The sequence below is a fragment of the Suillus discolor genome (genome assembly GCF_016758755.1).
Source record: "Suillus discolor strain FC423 chromosome Unknown F5147scaffold_1, whole genome shotgun sequence".
Classification (NCBI taxonomy): domain Eukaryota; kingdom Fungi; phylum Basidiomycota; class Agaricomycetes; order Boletales; family Suillaceae; genus Suillus; species Suillus discolor.
In genome coordinates this window covers 1,055,173-1,077,017 of record NW_024541248.1, presented here as the reverse complement: position 1 = coordinate 1,077,017, position 21,845 = coordinate 1,055,173, and the positions used below count along the sequence as shown (strand labels likewise).

Sequence of the window (21,845 nt, the reverse complement as noted above, 5' to 3'; positions counted from 1 at the left end):
AGCTTGACCAGGTCCGCTGAGCGCTCACTTTGAAGGTTATTATACACTCAATCACAAACCAACTGCAACATGGGCCACGGAAATTCTAACAAACTCTATATCACACATGCAGAACATGCTGGCGAATTCGGGCAGCATTCTGCTTCATCTGGGTACAAAGCGTAAGTCTTTTCTACGCCTAAATTATGGAGTTCTCATGTTTTGCACAGAAAACTTCAAGGATCGGACCCTCGAGTGCAGACGCCATTCGACTGTTGCGCGCTTTCTTTCCAGCCATTTAGTCATCCAGTGTGTGCCCGCAATGCGGATGGAACAGGCTTCGTGTTTGATCTCGTAAACATTATTCCTTGGCTAAAGCAAGTCATCCTCTCTTCCTGCAAGGTGACGTTTGTCTTATGCTTCCATTCAAAGGCAGCATAACAATACAAATCCCATCACAAAAGAGCCCCTCGCACCTGGTGACCTGATATCACTGCACTATTCGCGCAAAACATCTGGCGAAATTCATGATCCAATCTCATTCAAGCCATTCAGCGAGCACTCGCATATAGTAGCAATTGCAACCACAGGAAATGTTTTCCTTGCAGAAAGTATCAAAGGCGGTAAGGATCTTCTTGAAGATGCAAAATTCAAGAAGTTAGTTTTCCAATCTTTCTCTATCATTCTGGACTCAGCATTACTCTTGCAGGGAGGACGTCATCACATTGCAAAACCCTCATGGTCTCCCACCTTTGTCTACAACCAATACTACTACTACTGCCATTGTAAAGAAGGATGAGAAGCCCAAACCAGCTACTGTTAAAGTGATCTCTGAAGTCAAGGGTAAAGCTGCTGTCCCTTGTGAGCTCCACCATTTTTTTCACGGCAGGATGCAGCCTGAGTACCATACCAGGGAACATTTCTCCTTATTCTAGTGGTGCGCCCGGTGCATCATTGACTTCAACGTCTGTGGATCCTCAGACACGAAGTTCACAACTACTGTGGGACGAGGTGCGCAAAAAGAACCGGCTGTGACGAGCATTCTTGTTGATGGTAGCTTAGGAAGAACTGATGTTCGAAGAAATGTCGAACCCTCCCAAGGGCAAGGGGAAAGAGAAAGACGTTGGTAAACGAAGAGCATATGTCCGGGTCGTGACCAGTTTAGGCGGTTCGTTGAACCTGGAGTTGTATTGCGACAAGGTCAGTGCTACTTGCTCTTGTTGGCGTCGCTAACATTCCCTCACAGGCACCGAAAACTTGTTACAACTTTCTCATGCTTGCAAGAGCAGGGAAGTATGATAACTGCCTCTTTCACAGACTTGTTCCTGGCTTCATGGTACTTCTTCATTCGTCGTCTCGCGAGATTAGATACTCATGTCGCCGTAGGTGCAAACAGGTGACCCTACTGGTACAGGCTCTGGTGGAGAGTCACACTGGGGTACTCCTTTCCGAGACGAGTATGACATGAGAGGTGCCGCTAAACACGATAGTCGTGGTATTCTCGCCATGGCCAACAAGGGCGCTGGCACGAATACGTGCGTCTGCCGGTTTACCTTGTTTTCTGTTTCACTGACAAGTGCCACTACAGGTCGCAATTTTATGTCACATTCAAAGCTACACCAAATCTTGACAACAAGCACACTGTCTTCGGCAAGCTAGTTGGAGGAGACGACGTCCTCGATGCTCTGGAAAAACTCCCTCGTAAAGATGGAACAGAGCGCCCAGCGAAGCCGGTGCAGATAACGGAAGTCATTATGTACGTACATTGCTTTTTTGCTCAGACCTATATTCATATAGCTTCCCTTGTAGACATCAGGATCCCTTTGAAGCATATAAAACACGGCTTGCAAGAAAACTTGCTCGGCGTGCAGAAGCACAAGATGATTCCAAGAAACAACCTGACAAGATTCAAGGGGATGATATTAATTGGTTTGGGGTCAAAGTCGGTACTGGGGACTCGGCCTTTGGTGGGGGTGCTGCAGGTGTGGGGGTGGGGGTGGGCAAGTATCTCGGCGTCAAGAGGCCGTTAGATCAGGTCACACCTGGCGTACAAGCCAATGACGTCGGCGACGATGCCAAAAAAAAGCGAAAAATAGGGTTCGGAAACTTTGACAGCTGGTAGTAGACCGATACTGTTGCTCTAGTCTGACGTCTAATATTTGTATTATTAACTGCCATCCTACTGTAGTGTCGTAGTATCTGTAAATGTCTGGAGAAGGCCTAGGCCACGAATGAGGATATGAGTAATGCCAAAATAAAAATCTCTGTGATACTATGCGTGCTAAATAGCAGGTGCTAACCAGGTAAGGGAACTCGCTCCCTCTTAGTCTCTTGGAGTACTTGCTGGGCTTCTAAATAGAAATGAGGATCAAGGCCGTTCGACAATCGTGAACTACTCTGACCTTCTGAAACAAGCGGCAACGACCTAGGTGGAGATGGCAAATCCAGGCGCACTTTAGGTTCAGCTTGTCCAAGCTAGATATCATGTGAAAAAAGTGAAATAATATCCGACAGTTCGTACTGACCGCTTCCCCTTGTAATGCCAGGAGCTCCGCCTGGACGGAGTCCTCTTCATCATGTGTTAATCGGTTCGCCAGCAAATCACCGATTTCCTGTACACCATCCTCAATACAGCACAAGAAGCACGGAATATAACTTACTCGCTGATATTCTCTCGCTTCTTGCGTCTCATCCATGAGCTTCTCAACGCTCTCAATACTCATCTCGCGATGGATCTCTTTAAGAACTTCATTTCCTTGCTTGAGACCGTGAAGGACAGAAACCTCGACCAAAGAAAACTCGATGGTTGACACCTGCAAGGAACATTGGGTTTTAGCGTACATTTGAGCAACATGAACGAGACGGACTAATTGTTCCAGGTTCTCTAATTGACTGTCAGTCTTCAGTAGCAAGCTCTGCTGGTACTTGCGCCTTCGGAGGGCTATGACGGCACGGTCCTTCTGACCGGTGGCGAGATGGGCTTTCGCAATTTCATGCTCGCGGTCGAGCACGACTTGTATCTGTATTAAAGGGTTATAGATGCAAAACCCCTACGAGTGTAGTCTGACCTTCTTCTGGTACTGCTTTAGCTTATCGCGCTGAAGTTTGAGACTACGCAGTAGATGCTCTTGTTGGGCGTTACCGTTTGATTGAGAAAGCATGAAAGCCCACGCACTCGAGAATCGCCCGATCATGAGCAGTGATCTTGGGTGCCGACTGGCTCAACCCCATGGTAATGTCTGTGTTGACGAGGTTGTGGAGACCACCGAGTCAGTCCGGTCCGTGTGTAGTAGCAACACTGCCACCACTGAAGTGGCTAAATCCGGGTCATTGCTATCCTACTCTACCCCACAAACAAGACCATTGAATAGCGACATGTCATTAAGGACGTTATTTACAGTGTCGAGGCTAGAGTAAAAGTGTTGCAATACAAGTACGGAATTTGGACTCTGTGCAGCATGAAGCAGCGCACAGCATTGGGTGGGGTCCCATAAAAATACAAAACAATCATTGCTTGGTATTTGATACCTCAGGGTGAGCAAAGCGCAACTCGGACGAGGAGCGCTGTGGTGGTTCTGCGAGTTCAAAACTCATAGAAGGGAGCACTCCTTCTTCAGGTTTTGTATCATAGGGATAGTGCTTGTGGTGTTGGAATCGGTTAGTCCTACCGAATTGATTTGAGCTCGTGGATGTTAGAACAACCCGGGAGGGCGACCGACGTCTACGCGGAAGGAGCTTTGGGCGCGTCAGCGTATATAGGATTGTGTTGAAGAATCCCGACAAGAGAAGAAGGGTGTCTGCCCAAGCCGTCACTCCCCATGGCACATTTTGTGTGTGAAACTCCGTGAAGCGGGCAGCAGTGATAGGCAACACCTGTCAAAAATATCAGAGGGTGAATAGCTTATGAGTAATCCCACCTACTGTGATAATGTAGACCGCAGGGTAGCTGGGAAAGTAAATATTAGAAATGTTCCACTGACTGTGGGCCATCGTCAAACTCACAAGAGCATACGTAGCGCGATGGCGCCTTCATCCCCCCGTTGTCGGGGATCAGAACCATCGGACGGCGTGATACTACGGATCTCGGAGGACGTCCACCGAATCTTGTATCCATCAATGCTAACGATCCGTTTGACCACAAGAGCAAGGAAGATGTAAACAACGATAGTGATGAATGCTGCAAACCACATCCACATGTATTGAAGACCCATTCGTTGGAAGTTGTTACGTTCTATCCAGCACCCTGTCCGATACAAAATTATTTAGCGGCGTGGATGAGCACTCTCACTGAATGGGGGACGTACAATGCCCGGTTGGTCCATAGAAATCATCAATGATTATGTTCGGTATTCCGACCATCAGGCCAACGATCATCCATATAATAGCTGAGCCAAGTAGTGCTCCTTTTGGAGGGGTACTCCACCTCAATATCAGTACCTGCATCGTGTGCAAGGCGATAGTCTGCAGAAACCAATTAGCATGAGAAGGGTTTCCAATGACGATGGCGGGATGTAGTTACAATCGTGCTGTTTTGGGAAAATTGGTTAGCATCTGGACGTAAAACCAAATGATATATCGGACTCGCCTGAAAGCTGCGCCCGTATTGCCCACATGCTTGAAGGCACCTGCGATAATTGTGGTAAATTGGCGCTCTCAGGTTCTACCTCAAGAATGATGATACCTTGCACAGTGCATATGGTGCCGGGATATATCTCCTGCAGATCGAAATCAAATTTATTGAGCGGTCATGATACAAAGTGTAAACCTACAGCAGCATCAATCCACACGATATTGAACATCCCCCCTGAAAGATTGTCAGAAGACTGTGGAAGCGGCACCGACATGGATGGCTCACCGATTGCTTGAATGAGGTCAAAGATCATTAGATTTAAGAAATAATAATGAACGTGAGTGTCGGTGGACCATCTGCGTGTAGGCACCCATTCGAATTGTGACGGCGCTATACTAATAGGCCTGGGATAAGTCTGCGAGCTTGAAAATTAAATAAGATACGTACAGTGATGTATGCCAGGAGAGTTGTGATAGCCAGTACGGATAGTGTTGCGGCCTCTACGATGAAGACTAGGCCGAGCCTATCATCGAAGTCGAAAGCAGTCGCAGTTTCCTGCGGATTTGCCATAGTATCTGGTTGTTCAAGAGCGTTGAAGAAGAAAAATGATGAGTGAACAAATTGTTTGCGCCCACACCCATCCTGCAACTTAAAATAGGCACCGCCGTCCGCACTTCGGATTTCAGGACGCCTTCAGGGGTTGTATATTTTGCAATTAAATTGCCAGATCTGGAATTAAATGAGACAAACAAGCTGTCGTTGAGCTGTCCTGACTGCTGCCGATCGATCATGACAATGTTTCCTCTTGAGTTATGTAATCCGCCGGGCCCGAGAATAAAATAATTCAAAGGGAAAATACATGGTGAGAATATCAAGGGTCATGGTAAGGCACGTCGTAGATCCCAAGCTAAGAAAGTTTTTAGAAAAACAGCGAGATTAACAGGGTCGAGCTGCAGCAAGAACCGCGGTTCAACGTGGAACTTTGAAAACTTAGCTTGATATACTATTCCGGTCATGATGGAAACGGAATTAAGCACGTGAGATGTCACAAACACATGGTTATCGCGTGACGCGAGTAATTACATTCAATTGACATTGACATTCATTAACAGGGTGGGGTATATACGACGTCATCTAGGGTATCTTCCATCAATGATGTTGTCGGGTTTGGGTATCGTATATTTGGCAAAGCAATCATGCGCATAGTCGATCTGCCCAATTCGTTCATGCATTCCGCTGATGAAGCTGGGCAGCGCGCAGAGACCATTCGAGTCATCCGTGCAACCACGGATGCCCGTTAGTGGCACTACACCATCGTTCAGAACGAACCGGATATGAGTCGGCTCCTCTGATGCTGGGCAACTGAGTACCTGCGCTACAAGCTGACTGGCAAAAGGTGCAATCTGGCTAGCAATGTATGACTGATGTGACTGGTCAGAAATAGAGGCAAGCGGTGGTCTATGAGACTGCGTACACGGCGAGGAGGTATATGATCGGTCGGCAGAGGACCAGTTGCAGCTAGACTGGTAAAGTTCAGAGCAGTGACGACTGAGCCCTTCCGTCAGCAGTCTTACATTAGAAAGGAAGAAAATGGCAACCTACTATTGGAAATGACAGTGTCGTGGCTAGCATCCACATATATAGGTTGATTGAGAGGGAATGTGATATTGCTCGAGTCGAGAGTGCTGTTGGTACTGCTGTTCCAGACATTAATGGGAGTGTGAGTGAGACGCGACACTAGTTCTTGAACATAGCCAAGGCCCTGCGCTGCTGCCGTTGGATTGCCTGGTCCATGCCCATACCAGAAACCTTTGTTTACAATGAACTCATTAGTCACTCAGGCTGCAAGTTTACCACTCAATGTACTCACTAAGATCTGCAAATAGAGATCACCGCCGAGCCCAACAAGGATCATTTGAGAAAACATACCGACGTAATACTCGTATCCTTCCCATTCTTCCTCAGTGAAAAGGTTGCAAAACTTGGAATATCCGAGGGCCACAGTCTGCAGGATGTCAGAAACTCATGAAGACCGTGTAAATGGTGTAATCACCTCATAGGCGCATAGTGTCTGCATATCAGCCAATCGTGAGATGGTCAAATTAAATCCTTGAATCATTGGTTGCAAACGCATTTGAGCGTCTTTGAGATAGATATTCGCCCATTTGTTAGCCTGAGTGCCACCGAATTTACCGATATCCGCCGTATTGGAGTTTGGGCATACATGATTAGGGGAGAGGGTGTTGTTGAAGTTGACCCCCTCGATGATGATCTCCTGGTGATAGTCGGTCTTGTAAGTTCTGATGTCAAAAAAGCCTGCTGCAAAGTTCAGGCTACCAATAGCGTGATCAGGCATGGAGAACGCAAAAATATGAATGAATTGCTCACGCAGAATCCACCATGCGATCTATACGACACAAGCAAATAATCAGAGCGTAATTGTAGAACCACTTTCGACGCAGACAAACCTTCAGAAGTAGTACGGAATACTGGGAGGTCCGTAAAGGCATTGAGCAAATTGCCGTATCTGTAGCGGAAGGCAACCCCATTGCTAAAGCTGATGAAGGGGAGCGTCAATGGAAGTATCGTAAAGGAGAACAAACGTACAGCGAGTCGCGGCCGAAGGGCGTTTAATATCTCCGCGCCCAACTTATATGTCCAGGTTGCCAAGAATTTCAAATCGCCAGTGACACTGAAGCCTTCTTTCGATGCAGCAGCATGGATTTTAGAGGCAAAGTGAGAAGATCCGGAGTCAGAGGTTGGATAGCGAGCGCCATGGCGCATCAAGAGATGGACTGCGTTGAGGCCACACCCTTCTGGGATGATGGGGGATGCATCAGGAAGGCCAAAGGACTCCACGGAGTACATGGGGGCCAAGTTTCCCCATTGACGCATCACATTGAAATTGGTGTTTGCGCCGTCTGCCGAGTGGGGCCTTGACAAGGGATATGCGTTTTCGACCTTAGAGAACGGGATAGCAGTGATAATGGCCGCAGGTTCAGCACCAGCTAATTTAATAATTAGACCACAGGAAATATAACACTGGCATAATCACTGACTAGGCGTTGGACCTGCATAACCGACTTGAGATCCATCCGGGAAGTAAGCGTTAACAGCAGGGGCGTTGGTGGCACCGGGGGGAGGATAAGAATCAACAAGGGTTGATCCTGCATAACTGGATGCTGAGTCTGCAGTGCAGAACGGCAGAGCAAGCAGCAAAACGACGGCGCTGAGCATGGCTTGATAAGTTTACACCAACTGTCGTTTTTTTGAGAAAGATAGTGAGAAAACCATTTACAACATCTGGCAACCAGGTCAGGCGGACGAGTTTGAATCTAGACACAGCGGATGACTCGGAGGTTGAACGTTCTGAATGTTGAACTATAGGTGTTGTGAGACTAGAAGTAGAAGCTCTGCCGGTAGAACTGGTAGAACCATCGTGTTCTGCCAGCGCGTGGCAGATACGGCAGACTCAGAAAAACTTGTGTTTCATGGCACGAGAAGTAACTGCATAGATGTAAGACCAACTCGATAGCAACATTAAGTCAATGAAACGAAAACGTCCCGAATCAAGTATTCGTGGTCCAACTCACGTGCTGGCACGTCGCTCACGTGCATGTCACGAGTGCGTCGACGCGTCGCGTCAACAATCCTTCCTTGAATTTCGAAGCACATCCCTTGCCACCCACGTAATTACATAAGACTCGTCTTGAAGAGCACAAGTACCCGGGAGAGCTCAATATTTTATTGCTCGTCTGCATGTCGCTGCTTGTTAAAATTGAAATTGTCTGTACAATTGAGAATAGGTTCAATCCAACTCTTCTAGCCATCATTATATTATGTGATCCTTCTCAATTTAATTTAATTTATTTAATTTCGGGTGAGCGTTAGGTCGGTAGCCCGTTCATTAACATTCTCCAAAAGGTGGCCACTTGTGAGTATACTAATACCCAATCATCCTTTTAACTAGGGTATCTTCCATCGATGATATTGTCGGGATCGGGCATGGTATAGTTGACGAAGCAATCATGCGCATAGTCGATCTGTCCAATTCGTTCATGCATCGCGCTGATGAAACCGGGCAGTGCGCAGAGACCGTTTGAATCTTTCGTGCAACCACGGATGCCCGTCAGTGGCACCACACCATCGTTCAGAAGGAACCGGATATGAGTCGGCTCCTCTGAAGCTGGGCAACTGAGTACCTGCGCTACAAGCTGGCTCGAAAAGGGTGCAATCTGGCTGGCAATGTATGACTGATGTGACTGGTCAGGAATAGAGGTAAGCGGCGGTCTATGAGATTGCGTACACGGTGAGGAGGTATATGATCGGTTGGCAGAGGACCAGTTGCAGCTAGACTGGTAAAGTTCAGAGTGGTGACGACTGAGCCCTTCTGTCAGTAGTCTTGAACTGGAAATGAAATGGCAACGTACTACTGGAAATGACAGTGTCGTGGGTAGCGTCCACATATATAGGTTGATTAAGAGGGAATGTGATGTTGTTTGAGTTGAGAGTGCTGTTGGTGCTGCTGTTCCAGACATTGATGGGAGTGTGAGTGAGACGCGACACTAGTTCTTGAACGTAGCCAAGGCCCTGCGCTGCTGCCGTTGGATTACCTGGTCCACTGCTGTACCAGAAATCTTTGTTTACAATGAAGTCATTAGTCGCTCAGGCTGCAAATTCGCCATTCAATGTACTCACTAAGATCTGCAAATAGAGATCACCGCCGAGTTCATCAAAGATCATTTGAGAAAACATACCGACGTAATACTCGTATCCTTCCCATTCTTTCTCAGTGAAAAGGCCACAAAACTTGGAATATCCGAGGGCTACGGTCTGCCGTATATCAGAAATCCATGAAAACCGCGTAAATGATGCGATTACCTCATAGGCGCAGAGTTCTTGCATATCAACCAATCGTGAGGTGGTCAAATTAAATCCTTGAATCATTGGTTGCAAGCGCTTCCGAGCATCTTTGAGATAGATATCCGCCCATTTCTTAGACTGAATGCCACCGAAGTTGCCGACATCCTCCGTATTGACATTGGGGCATACATCATAAGGAGCGAGGGTGTTGTTGAAGTTATTTTCCTCGATGATGATCTCCTGGTGATAGTCGGTCTCGTAAGTTCTGACATCGAAAAAGCCTGCGGCAAAGCTCAGGCTACCAATAGCATTATAAGACACAGAGAACGCAAAAATATGAATGAATTGCTCACGCAGAATCCAACATGCGATCTATACGACATAAGCAAACAATCAGAGCGAATTACGAAACGAGTTTTCGATGCGAGCAAACCTTCAGAAGTGGTACGGAATACTGGGAGGTCCGTAAAGGCATTGAGCAAATTGCCGTATCTGTAGCGGAAGGCAACCCCGTTGCTGAAGCTGATGAAGGGGAGCCTCAGTGGAAGTATCGTAAAGGAGAACAAACGTACAGCGAGTCGCGACCGAAAGGCGTTAATATCTCCGCGCCCAACTTGTATGTCCAGGTTGCCAAGAATTTCAAATCGCCAGTGACACTGAAGCCTTCTTTCGATGCAGCAGCATGAATTTTAGAGGCAAAGTGAGAAACTCCGGAGTCAGAGGTTGGATAGCGAGCGCCATGGCGCATCAAGAGATGGACTGCGTTGAGGCCACACCCTTCTGGGATGATGGGGGATGCATCAGGAAGGCCAAAGGACTCCACAGAGTACATGGGGGCCAAGTTTCCCCATTGACGCATCACATTGAAATTGATGTTTGCGCCGTCTGCCGAGTGGGGCCTTGACAAGGGATATGCGTTTTCGACCTTAGAGAACGGAATAGCAGTGATAATGGCCGCAGGTTCAGCACCAGCTGATATGTTTAATTAGACCACATGAAATACAACACTAGCATGATCACTGACTAGGCGTTGGACCTGCATAACCGACTTGAGATCCATCCGGGAAGTAAGCGTCAACAGCAGGAGCGTTGGTGGTACCAGGGGGAGGATAAGAATCAACAAGGGTTGATCCTGCATAACTGGATGCCGACTCTGCAGTGCAGAACGGTAGAGCGAGCAGTAGAACGGCGGCAAGCATGGCTTCAAGTTGGAGAGGTCAGAAGAAAAATGAAACACTGGAGTTACATACTTTATAGCAAATATACGTGATTATGACAGAAGTTCAACACCGGGAAGTCTACATAAGAACGTGGCCCAAATCAACTGTAGGAAGCTACGTTCAGGCATTCCGAATCATAAAACGTTTGATGATCTTGCAATGTGTGCCAACTGGCAAGATAGTTTTTAAGCTTTTGCTTTAGGCAACTCCTGCCGAATTTGGCAGACCATCGGCGAACTTTTGGTGATTCAAAGTGATTTCCTTCCCCAACGTGCATCGATACATGGTGACAATCAATGACTCAAGCGAGAATTCAAATATCAAGGCCAAGGATCGCGCGCATCGCTCCAACGTTGGCCTGAGGCACCATCATCATGCGGCAAAATGCACTTGGCAGGCCTGGCAATACCTACATAAGAAAATCAACCACTATCAGCAGGGTGGTAGTAATAATCATGAAACGACGTGCGCGAGTTGGGTAACCATGACGGCGATGTCGTATCAGAAGTTGTTGAACGTTGCATAACGTCGCCGACTTTCGGGGCTGGACCAAAAGACCCGGGTTTGTTGAACTTGTAGAGGTGAACTTCAAGTCTTAGTACCTCATGCTATCCCGATGGCCAGTCAACGGTGTTGGAACCGACCGTGACTGTGGCTGGCGCCAGCTGTTTTTCCCACCACCAGGTATACTTATGTAGTGACTGGCTATAAGCGACGGTTTCAAGTTGCATACAGCCGTGGCTTCTTGCCCCAACTCTAAGCTTTATTATGTATTAAGGCAATGCTTGTCATCCCCTTACACCAATAGCATGCAACGAATACCGTCATTACTATTCCAGTCGTCCAAAGTCCTAAATACAACATTGTCCCCATCAATCATTTCCTCATGCCAGTATCATGACTTTGTTCGCTTCTCTACGCCAGGTTAGCTTCACTTCTTTGCTTTGAGGTTTGGACGAACAAGTTACCGTGTATAGGTGGCGCAGCCCGTGTACCACTCCATTCCCCCACCATCATAGGCGTGGCAACCTCAAGAGGTACTCGCGGGTGAGCACTCTTTTTCCCCCCTCGTTGCGCACCTAAGGCTCAGTCTCTGTTCGCGCAGTCACCAGGAAGATTACTATGCTTTTGCATCACTACTCTTGGATCCTGACGGGCTACAGGCAGGCTTGAAGAAAGCACTCGACATTGATTGGACCCCGAAGAACATCAGTGATCCGTTAGCACGTCAGGTAGTTTTTGTCGGCCTTTATGATGGGTATGTATCGTATACATCTTGACACATACCGCCCGTTAACACCATACAGACATGGCGGATCCACCGTTTCTCAGTTTTTGCGCCAGGAGTTACATGGGCTATTCGAATCCGTCGACAAGGCTCACATTCCAGAGTTGTATCTGTGGATCAAAGACCAAGGGGGTTATTTCAAGAGGTTCCGTGGAGGTGCCCTCACTCCCTGGATAAATCAGTCCAATAGAATGCCTCCGCTAGATCTCGAGGCACGTGCTACTCAGGCGTTCTTCGAAGTTGGTGAGCAACAATTTCTCTTCCATTTACGTTTATAAATGGGGTAAGTTTAGACCGCCTCCTCTCTATTGAGAGTGAAGCCAAAACATGTGGAGCGACAGCGTCCGTCGCCATCCTCCACTCCCTTGATACCCGCCCGTTCTTCTCATCCACGAATCTCGTTTTGACAGTCGCTCACGCTGGGTTAGTCATATTTTTAATAAACACAGACATGCATTTAGAGAACATGCAAACAGCGATGCTCGAGTACTCCTTTGTGGCACCAATGACTGTCTTGTCTGCCCGATGACCGAGAATCATCACCCCGATACCCTTATGGAGGCTGCACGTCTCCGACGGATGATGGGTTCATCACTTATCACTGATTCTTTTGGCGAGTCTCGGTAAGGCAAAGCAATGTTTTTTATTATCGTGTCCTGCTCATGACCTTGCAGCTGGATGGGTGCTCTGGCAAATACGAGAGCGTGAGTAGCACAGCCACCTGCTTCTAGTGATTTACTGATGTTCGTCTTAGTCTCGGAGATCTCAAATGGAAGCCGTACGGCGTGACTCCAGAACCAGATGTTCGAACCATGCTATTGGAAGGTGTTATACTTCCTGTGGAGTGTTGTCATAACTTCTTACACCCTCAACAGGCACTAAATGGGCGTACATGATTATCGTCTCCGATGGTGTGTCATCCATACTATCCGATCAAGAAATAGTCGACGTTGCCCGAGGCGCACCAAGCCCCAAGAAAGCTGCCGAGCAAATCTTATCATACTCCGAAGAATTGGGTGGGGAAGACAATGCAACGGTCATAGTCGTGCCCTTGTCTGGTTGGAGAGAGATTCAAGGGCCTGACAGGACCCGCGCTCTTCGCGAGTATCGAAGTCAGCAAGCGGGTGAGTGCTTCGAGTTCTTTGAGTTTTCTTTTTCCCCGATTAACAGTGTCATGATAGTCGGAAGTGAGCGACAGAGGAGAATGTGATTTAGAGGATTTATGAGTTATACCCCCCGTTAGAGTACATAATTCGCTAAATTTTTGCGGAAATTTATTGGACTTTATTTGTCTGGTGTTTTAGTACAATGGATCAGCCTCCTTTTGAGGGAGGTCTCTAAATCTGCGCTACGGCATGACCATCCGACCTTGGGTCACACCCAGCAGCCCAAACAATCTTCCCAGACGCATCAGCAATCTTCTGAATGACCTGCCCACGGCCCATCATCTCCCTCCCCCAGCCGCTGACGGCATTGGCATCATGACCCATAGCTAAAGCGACTCATTCAGAACAGGGATGCCAAAAAAAAAACAAGCCATACCGCGAAGCTTCTGAATAGTTGACATAGGGATAGCGTCTTCAAAGTTAATTCCACCGCTGGCCACGCCGAAGGCAGCAGGATCTTTATCATCTGGGTCAGGCATTCCAGCTGAGATGCAGAATCGAGGGGCATCAAGGGCAGCTTGGGCGGTGAATCCACGCAGAATGTTAAGTAGGACCTGGATGTGACCTTGGGGCTAAATGATGTTCATTTAAGCTCCATATCATTGGGCACTGGAGGGCTGCGAGTATATACCTGCATGAAACCACCCATCACACCGTAGGAGAGGAACAGATCGTCTCCTCGTAACGCCATTGCAGGGATGATGGTGTGATATGGCCGCTTTCCGCCCTACAAAAATGGCACAATTCAATGGGCTGCACCGTTAAGTTTGCTGTATGATATACCTGTAAGCAGTTAGGGTGACCCTCCTGCAGAACAAATCCAGCGCCCCTGTTTTGAAGAGTAAAGCCGCATCCCTTGGGTACAGCTTCATATAAAAAATTCAGTGTCGTCTAAACTGTGGCGCGGATTGATGTCACCTCCTGTCCCAAATCCTTTGTTTTCAAATCATCAGCGCATGCACTCGCGGATAAACTGAATGCCCTACCTGCATAATTGCTCTGAATAAAACTACATGCGTTTCCCCACTGATCCGAAGCTGAAACACGAAAATGTTTGGTAAATGGACGCTGCATAAAGCCGCATTATCTATCATACCAGTGAAGTAAACCGTATCAGATGAGTTCACTGGGTTTCCCTACCCGACTGTGAGTATATTAAATGCGAATGATCATCGAACAGGGCTCACATGTACGATATTGGGGTTTCTAGCTTGAGGGTCGAATAGAGCTGCGCGTTTGGATAGATATTCCTATAGCCTAGATTAGTTACGACGGAGCAATCCAGGCTCGAACACTAACCTTGCTTAGTAGTTCCTCGACCGGTATTTTGTTGAACTCAGGGTCAGTCACGTAGTATTGTGTATCTGCTGCCTGTCAGCTATGAAACAAAAGCAAGCGATGTAATGATCTCACCCGAAAAGGCGAGGCTAAATAAAAGAGACGTAAATGACAATGAATCTAGAGCATTCGATCACTAATACGCACCGCAGAGCCTCAATGAGTGCATGGAGATACTCGGCAGAGTTGTGTTCTAATTCCAGGAGGGACGGAATCTTTCCTTGTATCTGCATTTGCTCAAGAATGCCAAGAGCAACCAATGCAGTGATGCCTAGCAATGAGCATTAGTTACGCTCAATGGAGACTCGTTCATCTTCACCTTGACCATTGGGAGGACACTGCATTACGATAAAGTCAGCATCTACCCGTAAGCCACAACATCGACGGCTCACCTCATAAACAGTAACATCTCCAGCATAAGTGTATTTGATCGGTTCTACGAATGATGTCTCGTGCTTTGCAAGATCGTCGAGCTCCATAACACCCCCTTTACTTTGAACGAGCTCTACTATAGCTTCTGCGATACGACCTTTATAAAAACCATCCTTTCCTTGCTCTGCAACGGCGCGGAAAGTCTTGGCAAGGTTGGGGAACTCCATGATTTGACCTGGGAGAGGTGCTTTTCCATTCAAAAGCATTTCATGTCCGCTCGGTGACGCCTCTTGTATCAACTTTTCCGAGTGCTGCCACTGTAGACAAATCAGTAATTTGCCCGACGTAAACAAAAGCTGAACTGGCATTATAACTGTGAATTTCAGATACTGGAACTCTACAACCAAGAGTAGTCAATAAACTTGGTGATATGTGAGATAAATATCACAGACCCTTCCTCGGCGAGCCTAATTGCAGGCGCCAAAACTTCAGCGACGGTGAGTTTTCCACTTCCGAACGTCTCCACAGTATCGACCCACGCAGCAGCAGCACCTGTTCGCTTGTTCATTCGTCGTGTGATCAGAGGGTCAAAGAAACAAACCTGGGACAGTGACACAGTTGAGGTCTCTAAGAGGAATCTGGCCGCCTTTAACACCTCGTTGACGCATGTAATCGACCGACAACTTCTGAGGAGAACGGCCGGAGCCATTCATCGCCTTTATAGTTTTCGTTTTGGCATCATAGAAGAGACAAAAGGCATCCCTATTTCACTCTCAGATTGGAATTATGCACTGGCTCTTGGAACAGACTCACCCTCCTATGCCGCAGCAACTTGGCTCGGTCACATTAAGAGCGGCGGAGGTTGCAACAGCAGCATCAGCTGCAAATGAGAGCACGCAATGTTGGTGAAAGCTGAGATCGAGAACACCGGCACTCACCTGCATTCCCGCCTTTCCTTAGGATTTCAAGTCCAGCTTCCGCTGCGAGAGGCTGAGAACAAGCGACGACACCCTTGGTACCATAGACTTGGGACCGTCGACTTGGAAATTGCTGGAACAAGAGGTCAGGCTGGTCTATCTTACTCCAATCGACTTTCATTGCGGTGAATGTGGACTTGGAATCTTGCGGAGGGAAAGAGGAAGATGATGGTAAGGAGCGACGAGAAATTGCTCAAGATTGCTGTTAGTTAAAAACGGAGTCCCTATTAGCGCTCACATGCACACACCATCATATCGTGTTTCATGCTCACATGAACATACATGAATGTGACCAAGGTATTCCTGACGGAACACCGGCGTGCCAAGTGATATATATATGATTACAAGCGCTCCAGTCGGACCCCTTCGGGCGGTTGCACATTGATTCATAATAATAGACGTCTGTATACTGCGTTAGCCGTTGTCTCTTCCTCTTCTGTAATGTTAGGCCCTTCCGGCTGTCAGTATGTTTCGTCATTGTCCGTGTGATTCCATGCCCACCAAAACCCCCTGGCGATGCATCTAATATAATTCGTCTAAAAGGTGTAACATTTTGAAACGACTGAAAAGAGCACGCAGGGGTGCGAAAAAAAGGAGCCTCAAGGTGTTGGAGCGCCAGTCAGCTGAAGCTTTGGCGCCAGTCACACCATACTTATTGGAAATCGCTCCGTCCTTACAATATGTCGGGGTAGAAATAGAAATAGAAAAGCAAAAGTAATGATTACATAACAATCAGAGGAGTTAACGGGATATATCGGTCATCGGGCAGGCGAAGGGTGACTGTCTATTTTTCGTCATGTCTCTAGAATTCCGTTTCCAATCAGCATCGACGGAGTACCAGAAAATACAAACAGAACTGGCAAGTTTGGTGGAGAATCGTACTCGTCTCGATGCCCAGCTTTCCGAGAATGAGATGGTCAAAAAGGTCTGCTGCCGAACATCTTCGCAGACTCGGTTTACGAACTCCATCTTCTAGGAGTTTACGCAGTTAACCCCCAGTAATGTTGTCTATAAACTTGTGGGACCTGTATTGGTACCTCAAGATCAGAATGAGGCCAAAACCAATGTGGAGACGCGCCTGGAATTTATCAAGAGCGAAATGTCATTGGTTTCATGTCCGAGTTGATTGCAGGACTTATCAACATCACAGAAAACGCGTAGATGCACAAATAAATGATGGCGAGGATAGATCAGAGAAAAAGAAGAATGAGGTATTGTCGCTTGCCATTTTCCCCAATGACGAGTTTGACCCGACAATTCGTTGTGTCGCAGCTCGTCGAGATACAAACGAAGCTTCAGCAGGCTCAAACTACGCCAAATCCTTGAACGAATATCGCCAAAATACCGCAGTGAAGATACTTCGGAATGGAATTCCTGATCAACTCAATTCAACGATTAACTTGTATTTTACCCCGCAATCACTCCAAGTGCTACTCATACAATGTACACCGTGCGTGCTACTACAGAGATCTAGCCTACACATAACAGATCAACACATACTGAACCATCAATTAAATGCTGCTCGCGTCAATACAAATCTCTCATAGAAACCGAGCGCGACTGTTTTCGACGGACCAAGGCTCCTTGCCTTGATCATCCCAAGCTCTCGCATAGCAACATCCCAGGGGAATTGACCAGTGGTGTTCGGGCATTCGTGAATATATGCGTAGGAAGCCTTGAGCCTTGCCACTTCCTCCGATGAGAAGAAAAGAAAAGACGAAACATCTGGGGCAGCAGAGAAATCACGAGCGAGGGAGCGAAGAATATCCTGTCGCCGTTCAATCTTAAGGCCAGAGAAACTGCGACGGATGCTCTTCCTGTACTCCTCACGCATCTTTTCGACGTGTGTGCGTATCTTGGAGAGCTCCATTTCCATTGTCAAAGCAGCGTGCTCATTGTTGCACTTCACACGCTGCAGCCTTGACTCAGCATCCTGCCATGGCTTCTCGAGAGAGGAATCTCTGTGACCATGGTGTCTGGAAAAAGCGCTGTCGACCTGTTGCAGTTTCAGGTCCCGGTGGTTCCGGGCATGGCTCATGATTGCATCCATAACAAATTCTGTCATGCCTTTGGGACGCTGGGCGTTCATTTCGTTGGTTTCCGGTTTCTCCTCCCCACATTCTTTCCACTGTGGAGAGCGTTTGTGGTAGAGCTTTGTATCGCTCTTCATGACCTCCGGTAAAACGGTCAAACCACTCTTCGCACCGTCGAGAATATTGCAAAACCTGTGGTTATATCAATGTGTGTCCCATGACTATAGCAACTATGACCCACATATAAGCCAAGCGAATGGTTTCATTATGCGCATATCCAAGGGTGTACACCGCCACGTCGTGCAAGTTCGAGTACTTTCCGACTGACGATATGTCGCGCAATCCTCCTAACAAAAATGACTGCAGGCGGGGTATTACATCATCAAATTTGCATCCTTGATGCTGTTCCAAAAAATCGTCGACTCGTAGGGTGTTTTTATGGAAATTCTCTGAGAGATTATCAGGCGGATGAGAGTATTTGAGATCGGCATTTTTGAAGTGCGACACTATAGACGGCTGCCAAACAGCAATTGCCTTGTCCCCATCGTAATCGCCTAATCGCCACTCGGTATCTTGACATGAATATAATTTTATGATTTGACGTACCTCCAGCAAGAAGATCTGCAAACCGGCGAGTTCCCTGCACAGAGCACACTATCACGTCTGTGTAGCGCCTGAGCTCCGGTTTCTCAACAGCTTTGACCTGCCTCCAAATCATTAAGATGCGAAAGAAACGGTAAATGACAGATCAACATACCTTCTGAGTATCTGTCGGCAGTTTACAAGGATGTCGTGTGAGCTATTGTCGGCTCAGCGTTTGTGATGAGTCGAGGAGCGATATTGAACAACACTGACCAGGATGTCACCCAACACAACATTTGACTCGGTTCCATCAGGACAACGGAATTTCGAATCCTTCGAGAGAATTTGCACTTCGTCAGGAGCCAATGTTCCAGAAGGGTCTAGGTTGCACAGATGTCAAATAAATGAAGTGTTGATGATCGATAACCTCGCACCTGGCACAATCCATCCTACACAAGACATGGGTACCTCGATTTTATATCGTTGCACAAAGTTGTCGACCATCGTCTTGAGAAAATTACGAAGCTTCTCAGCGAGAACTGGGCAATCGCGAGGAGTGAAACCAGAGTCAAGCATGACCATTACCGTCTCTTCAAGAGCCGAAGGGCAACCTGAGACCTCGTCACCCCACCAAGCGATTGAGCGAGGAATTTCGATGACCGCATTCAGATCGTCTTCGTCATCATCTTCAATATCGTCGTCTTTGATGGCGAAACCTCTTGATCGAGCCTCTCCACCAGCTTCACGAGCTAATCTAGATCCAACCACGGCACCGGCTCTTGCGACACTGTGCCATAGACGATACATAGCATCTGGGCCATCCCAGTCAAGCAAACCGTCGACGATAGCATCCAAACCTTCCTTCATCAAATCAATAAATACTGAGTGGGGAACGCCATTTTCAGCAAAATTCACTATGGTCTCCGCAGCAAGGCGAGAGGGAGAGCGCATGTGAGACGACCGTAGCACATCAATTGTTAAGTGACCAGACGATAGTTCTCGAGTTTCAGGATACTTGACCTTGATTTGTGATTCGCGTAACCAAACCCGAGGGACGTCGGAACAATTTTCTGACGAATCAGGATGCAGGATTAGGAGTCCCTACAGGAAAATACATAAATATTCGACTTTCACAACACTCGAGCAAGTGTCTGTTACCTTGGCACCAGCGATTCTACATTGGATTGCTGTTGGTGTTGTGTCCCATTGCAAGAGCTCGCGCAACGCCTTCAAAGCAATTTTGTTAATGTACCCGCAGCCATCTGTCATGTCCGGACCCCCCGGGTCTTTGGTGCACGAGTCAATTTTCACTATATATAACAACAATAGCAAGAGCTTACCTTCTTCTTTCAGATACATGATATTTTCCCGGCTGATGGTAATACCTGGGACAGAGTTCGAAAGTCCCAATGCAAACCGCGAGGACCATTTTGCCACACTCTGAAACACATCAGTGATCTTCCTGAACTCTCAGAACTGCTGCCAACCTGAGACGTGTTGTAAGATATAGGGTTATGCCAGTCGAGATAATTCTCCAGAGATGGTGGTGGAGGGTGAGCATGAGAAGGAATTCGACTGTATCCCGTCGGACAATTAGTTGCCACGAGAAAAACACTTCCATCTTTTGCATAAAATGCCCGATAAACCAGACCACAGAGGAGAAAGTGTTGCGAAAAAAACTCCACAAGGCCATGCTGAGGCTTGTTCAGAATATTCCTCGGCACCTTCACGCGTAGAAAGTTCTTGGAACCATACTGTCGCATTAGTCTCGACGAGGACCCAAGCTCTGGCGGATTGAGTTGAATGCGGTATTCAGGTGTCTCAGTCTTCTTATCGATAGCCTTCAAAGTTGCACCAAAATGCACTTTCCCTCCATACCAACCATCGGCCTGTCGCTGAAACCCGTCAAAGCTGTCACCCATTGCAAGAGCGTGTTCGTGTTCTCTGTCAAGCTCTTTCCAAGGCGACTTGTTATGTCATCAGTTTTCAACCATCGTAATCCAAAGGATCACCGTACCAAAACTGCCTTTTCTTTAACGAAGAAACCTTCTTCTTCGCCCTTGGAGTTCTGGCATGCAAATACCTTAGCTACGCGTGGTGTGGCTTCTTCATTTGTGCCGCGAAGCTTATCCAAGTCGGGAATATGGATGTCCTCGTATGCAAGAACATCGTAACTGACCATTTTGGCAATCAGCCACTGTACCCCAAAGGATATTTTTTTATTGTCAAAATAAGCTTGTAGATTTCGATCATGAGCCTGTGAGCTTCGTCAAGAAGAGTCTCAAACCAGCGCGAGAAGCACCTACGATTGAATGGATTTTAATATTTGCATCGCTGATTCTCGCACTCTTACGTGGAGACAAGGAATTGTCAGGAGGTTCGTCTGTTTTCCGTTTACCTAGGACAGAAGACCAACTACTCGAAGGTGAAGCCGAATCCGCTGAATCCGACGAGCCAACAGACATAGTTGAAAGGGGTTGGGCAGGACTGGAGCCAACAGCGGTAGTCGACGGACGGGAGACCATTGGAATATCAACTCTTGAGGTAATGCTGTTCACAGTGCCATTCAAGACTGTAAATAGTTGTTAGGCTCTCGGATCACATTGACGATGAATTAACTCGCCATTTTCTGGCATATTGCACATCATATCGCTCAGGTCTTCCAGACCGGAGTAGACGGATGATTGCTGATGTCAGTGTCAGTTATGCGAGAAAGATGCTAGAATATGAGACTGACTGTTGATGAGATCGAGTGGTTTGAAGCACTCCTTTCTACTGGTAGTGGAATGAAAGGAATGAGGGCAGAATTAACCTCTTGGTGATATGAAGTGGGTGTCCATGTCCATAACAATGTCACTTCACGCGCAAAACACGAGATCAAAGACAATCGCACCTTCTGCGAATTCCCATTCATCGTCTACTAAAATCTCCTCTTGTACCTCGCGGTAATAAGCGCGTGACATACCCCTCGACATCCCTAGATACACAAAATATGTGCAAGACGAAGTTCCTAGTTAATGTGAGTTCAAAAAATCGGGACGAGGACGATGGTGAAGAATGTAGTGGGGACCAAGGCCAACTTGAGTTGGATCAAACTGATCATCCAAAGAAGCACGATTGGAATCGCTCAAGATGGAAGGTGTACGATCAGTTGAAACGTTGCTGACAATGAGGCTGGTTGCAAGTTGTGATATCGGATGGATGGATTGAAGTCGAGATTGACTGCTACCGTAGGCCCTAGGGTGCGAGGTTGTAACATACTAGTAGACTAGGTCTAGTAGTTGACCATTCTTTTGCAACGTTGTGGACAGCATCATGAATCAAAACTGATAATATGATTTGTCTCTCCTTGTTGCTGAAATTGGCGTACAAGTTGCGTGTTGCAGTGTCAGGACCATTGTTGGGGAGTCACGAGTACATCACGGGTACAAACATGTTGCTATTGCATAAATATACA

The 21,845-nt window shown here is 47.2% G+C and overlaps 9 protein-coding genes across 9 annotated transcripts; 3 read left to right on the top strand and 6 right to left on the bottom strand.

Moving 5' to 3' along the window:
* Position 1: 1 nt before the first annotated feature.
* F5147DRAFT_624358 (peptidylprolyl isomerase-like protein 2) lies at positions 2–2,101 on the top strand (the record flags this gene model as incomplete). Its single annotated transcript, XM_041432653.1, has 10 exons — positions 2–161; positions 210–356; positions 412–636; positions 689–840; positions 893–990; positions 1,042–1,179; positions 1,226–1,315; positions 1,366–1,514; positions 1,568–1,735; positions 1,789–2,101. Exons 1-10 carry the CDS (start codon positions 70–72, stop codon positions 2,099–2,101), a joined length of 1,572 nt encoding a protein of 523 aa, XP_041300136.1. The 5' UTR covers positions 2–69.
* Positions 1,950–3,253, bottom strand: F5147DRAFT_663226 (Snf7 family). Its single transcript, XM_041434857.1, has 7 exons — positions 3,155–3,253; positions 3,048–3,090; positions 2,847–2,999; positions 2,640–2,792; positions 2,505–2,591; positions 2,382–2,454; positions 1,950–2,330 (listed from the first exon to the last, which is right to left on the bottom strand). Exons 1-7 carry the CDS (start codon positions 3,208–3,210, stop codon positions 2,275–2,277), a joined length of 621 nt encoding a protein of 206 aa, XP_041300135.1. The 5' UTR covers positions 3,211–3,253; the 3' UTR covers positions 1,950–2,274.
* Positions 3,254–3,486: 233 nt separating this feature from the next.
* Positions 3,487–5,119, bottom strand: F5147DRAFT_647191 (uncharacterized protein; the record flags this gene model as incomplete). The annotated part of the gene is made up of 8 exons (XM_041433182.1): positions 3,487–3,852; positions 3,901–3,925; positions 3,982–4,222; positions 4,284–4,440; positions 4,605–4,694; positions 4,749–4,783; positions 4,835–4,964; positions 4,997–5,119. The coding sequence occupies 8 exons, from the start codon at positions 5,117–5,119 to the stop codon at positions 3,487–3,489; spliced, it is 1,167 nt and encodes a 388-aa protein (XP_041300134.1).
* A 560-nt stretch (positions 5,120–5,679) lies between these two features.
* On the bottom strand, positions 5,680–8,080 carry F5147DRAFT_831975 (histidine phosphatase superfamily; the record flags this gene model as incomplete). The annotated part of the gene is made up of 9 exons (XM_041443788.1): positions 7,609–8,080; positions 7,018–7,557; positions 6,938–6,956; positions 6,603–6,882; positions 6,479–6,554; positions 6,420–6,425; positions 6,152–6,358; positions 6,024–6,097; positions 5,680–5,970 (listed from the first exon to the last, which is right to left on the bottom strand). The coding sequence occupies exons 1-9, from the start codon at positions 7,784–7,786 to the stop codon at positions 5,680–5,682; spliced, it is 1,671 nt and encodes a 556-aa protein (XP_041300133.1). The 5' UTR covers positions 7,787–8,080.
* A 294-nt stretch (positions 8,081–8,374) lies between these two features.
* Positions 8,375–10,611, bottom strand: F5147DRAFT_663212 (histidine phosphatase superfamily; the record flags this gene model as incomplete). The annotated part of the gene is made up of 9 exons (XM_041434856.1): positions 8,375–8,802; positions 8,856–8,929; positions 8,980–9,186; positions 9,307–9,382; positions 9,431–9,710; positions 9,766–9,784; positions 9,846–9,934; positions 9,985–10,384; positions 10,437–10,611. The coding sequence occupies 9 exons, from the start codon at positions 10,609–10,611 to the stop codon at positions 8,512–8,514; spliced, it is 1,611 nt and encodes a 536-aa protein (XP_041300132.1). The 3' UTR covers positions 8,375–8,511.
* Positions 10,612–11,300: 689 nt separating this feature from the next.
* On the top strand, positions 11,301–13,278 carry F5147DRAFT_8449 (phosphatase 2C-like domain-containing protein). Its single transcript, XM_041444434.1, has 10 exons — positions 11,301–11,556; positions 11,610–11,679; positions 11,738–11,890; positions 11,940–12,163; positions 12,214–12,343; positions 12,397–12,543; positions 12,595–12,624; positions 12,675–12,745; positions 12,796–13,044; positions 13,102–13,278. The coding sequence occupies exons 1-10, from the start codon at positions 11,442–11,444 to the stop codon at positions 13,128–13,130; spliced, it is 1,218 nt and encodes a 405-aa protein (XP_041300131.1). The 5' UTR covers positions 11,301–11,441; the 3' UTR covers positions 13,131–13,278.
* F5147DRAFT_663194 (gamma-glutamyltranspeptidase) lies at positions 13,173–16,065 on the bottom strand. Its single transcript, XM_041434855.1, has 19 exons — positions 16,046–16,065; positions 15,735–15,997; positions 15,610–15,676; positions 15,398–15,558; positions 15,249–15,348; positions 15,163–15,193; positions 14,817–15,113; positions 14,744–14,762; positions 14,572–14,695; positions 14,500–14,513; positions 14,386–14,450; positions 14,274–14,336; positions 14,183–14,222; positions 14,073–14,123; positions 14,005–14,019; positions 13,870–13,952; positions 13,718–13,813; positions 13,463–13,658; positions 13,173–13,412 (listed from the first exon to the last, which is right to left on the bottom strand). The coding sequence occupies exons 2-19, from the start codon at positions 15,892–15,894 to the stop codon at positions 13,258–13,260; spliced, it is 1,737 nt and encodes a 578-aa protein (XP_041300130.1). The 5' UTR covers positions 15,895–15,997; positions 16,046–16,065; the 3' UTR covers positions 13,173–13,257.
* A 504-nt stretch (positions 16,066–16,569) lies between these two features.
* F5147DRAFT_563303 (Prefoldin) lies at positions 16,570–17,099 on the top strand (the record flags this gene model as incomplete). The annotated part of the gene is made up of 4 exons (XM_041430664.1): positions 16,570–16,698; positions 16,750–16,874; positions 16,924–16,984; positions 17,046–17,099. 4 exons carry the CDS (start codon positions 16,570–16,572, stop codon positions 17,097–17,099), a joined length of 369 nt encoding a protein of 122 aa, XP_041300129.1.
* On the bottom strand, positions 17,042–21,512 carry F5147DRAFT_8310 (RNA dependent RNA polymerase-domain-containing protein). Its single transcript, XM_041443775.1, has 13 exons — positions 21,126–21,512; positions 21,012–21,075; positions 20,695–20,960; positions 20,406–20,645; positions 19,876–20,355; positions 19,729–19,828; positions 19,547–19,674; positions 18,823–19,489; positions 18,662–18,768; positions 18,564–18,605; positions 18,413–18,509; positions 18,048–18,360; positions 17,042–17,998 (listed from the first exon to the last, which is right to left on the bottom strand). The coding sequence occupies exons 1-13, from the start codon at positions 21,300–21,302 to the stop codon at positions 17,281–17,283; spliced, it is 3,399 nt and encodes a 1,132-aa protein (XP_041300128.1). The 5' UTR covers positions 21,303–21,512; the 3' UTR covers positions 17,042–17,280.
* Between the last annotated feature and the right edge of the window lie 333 nt (positions 21,513–21,845).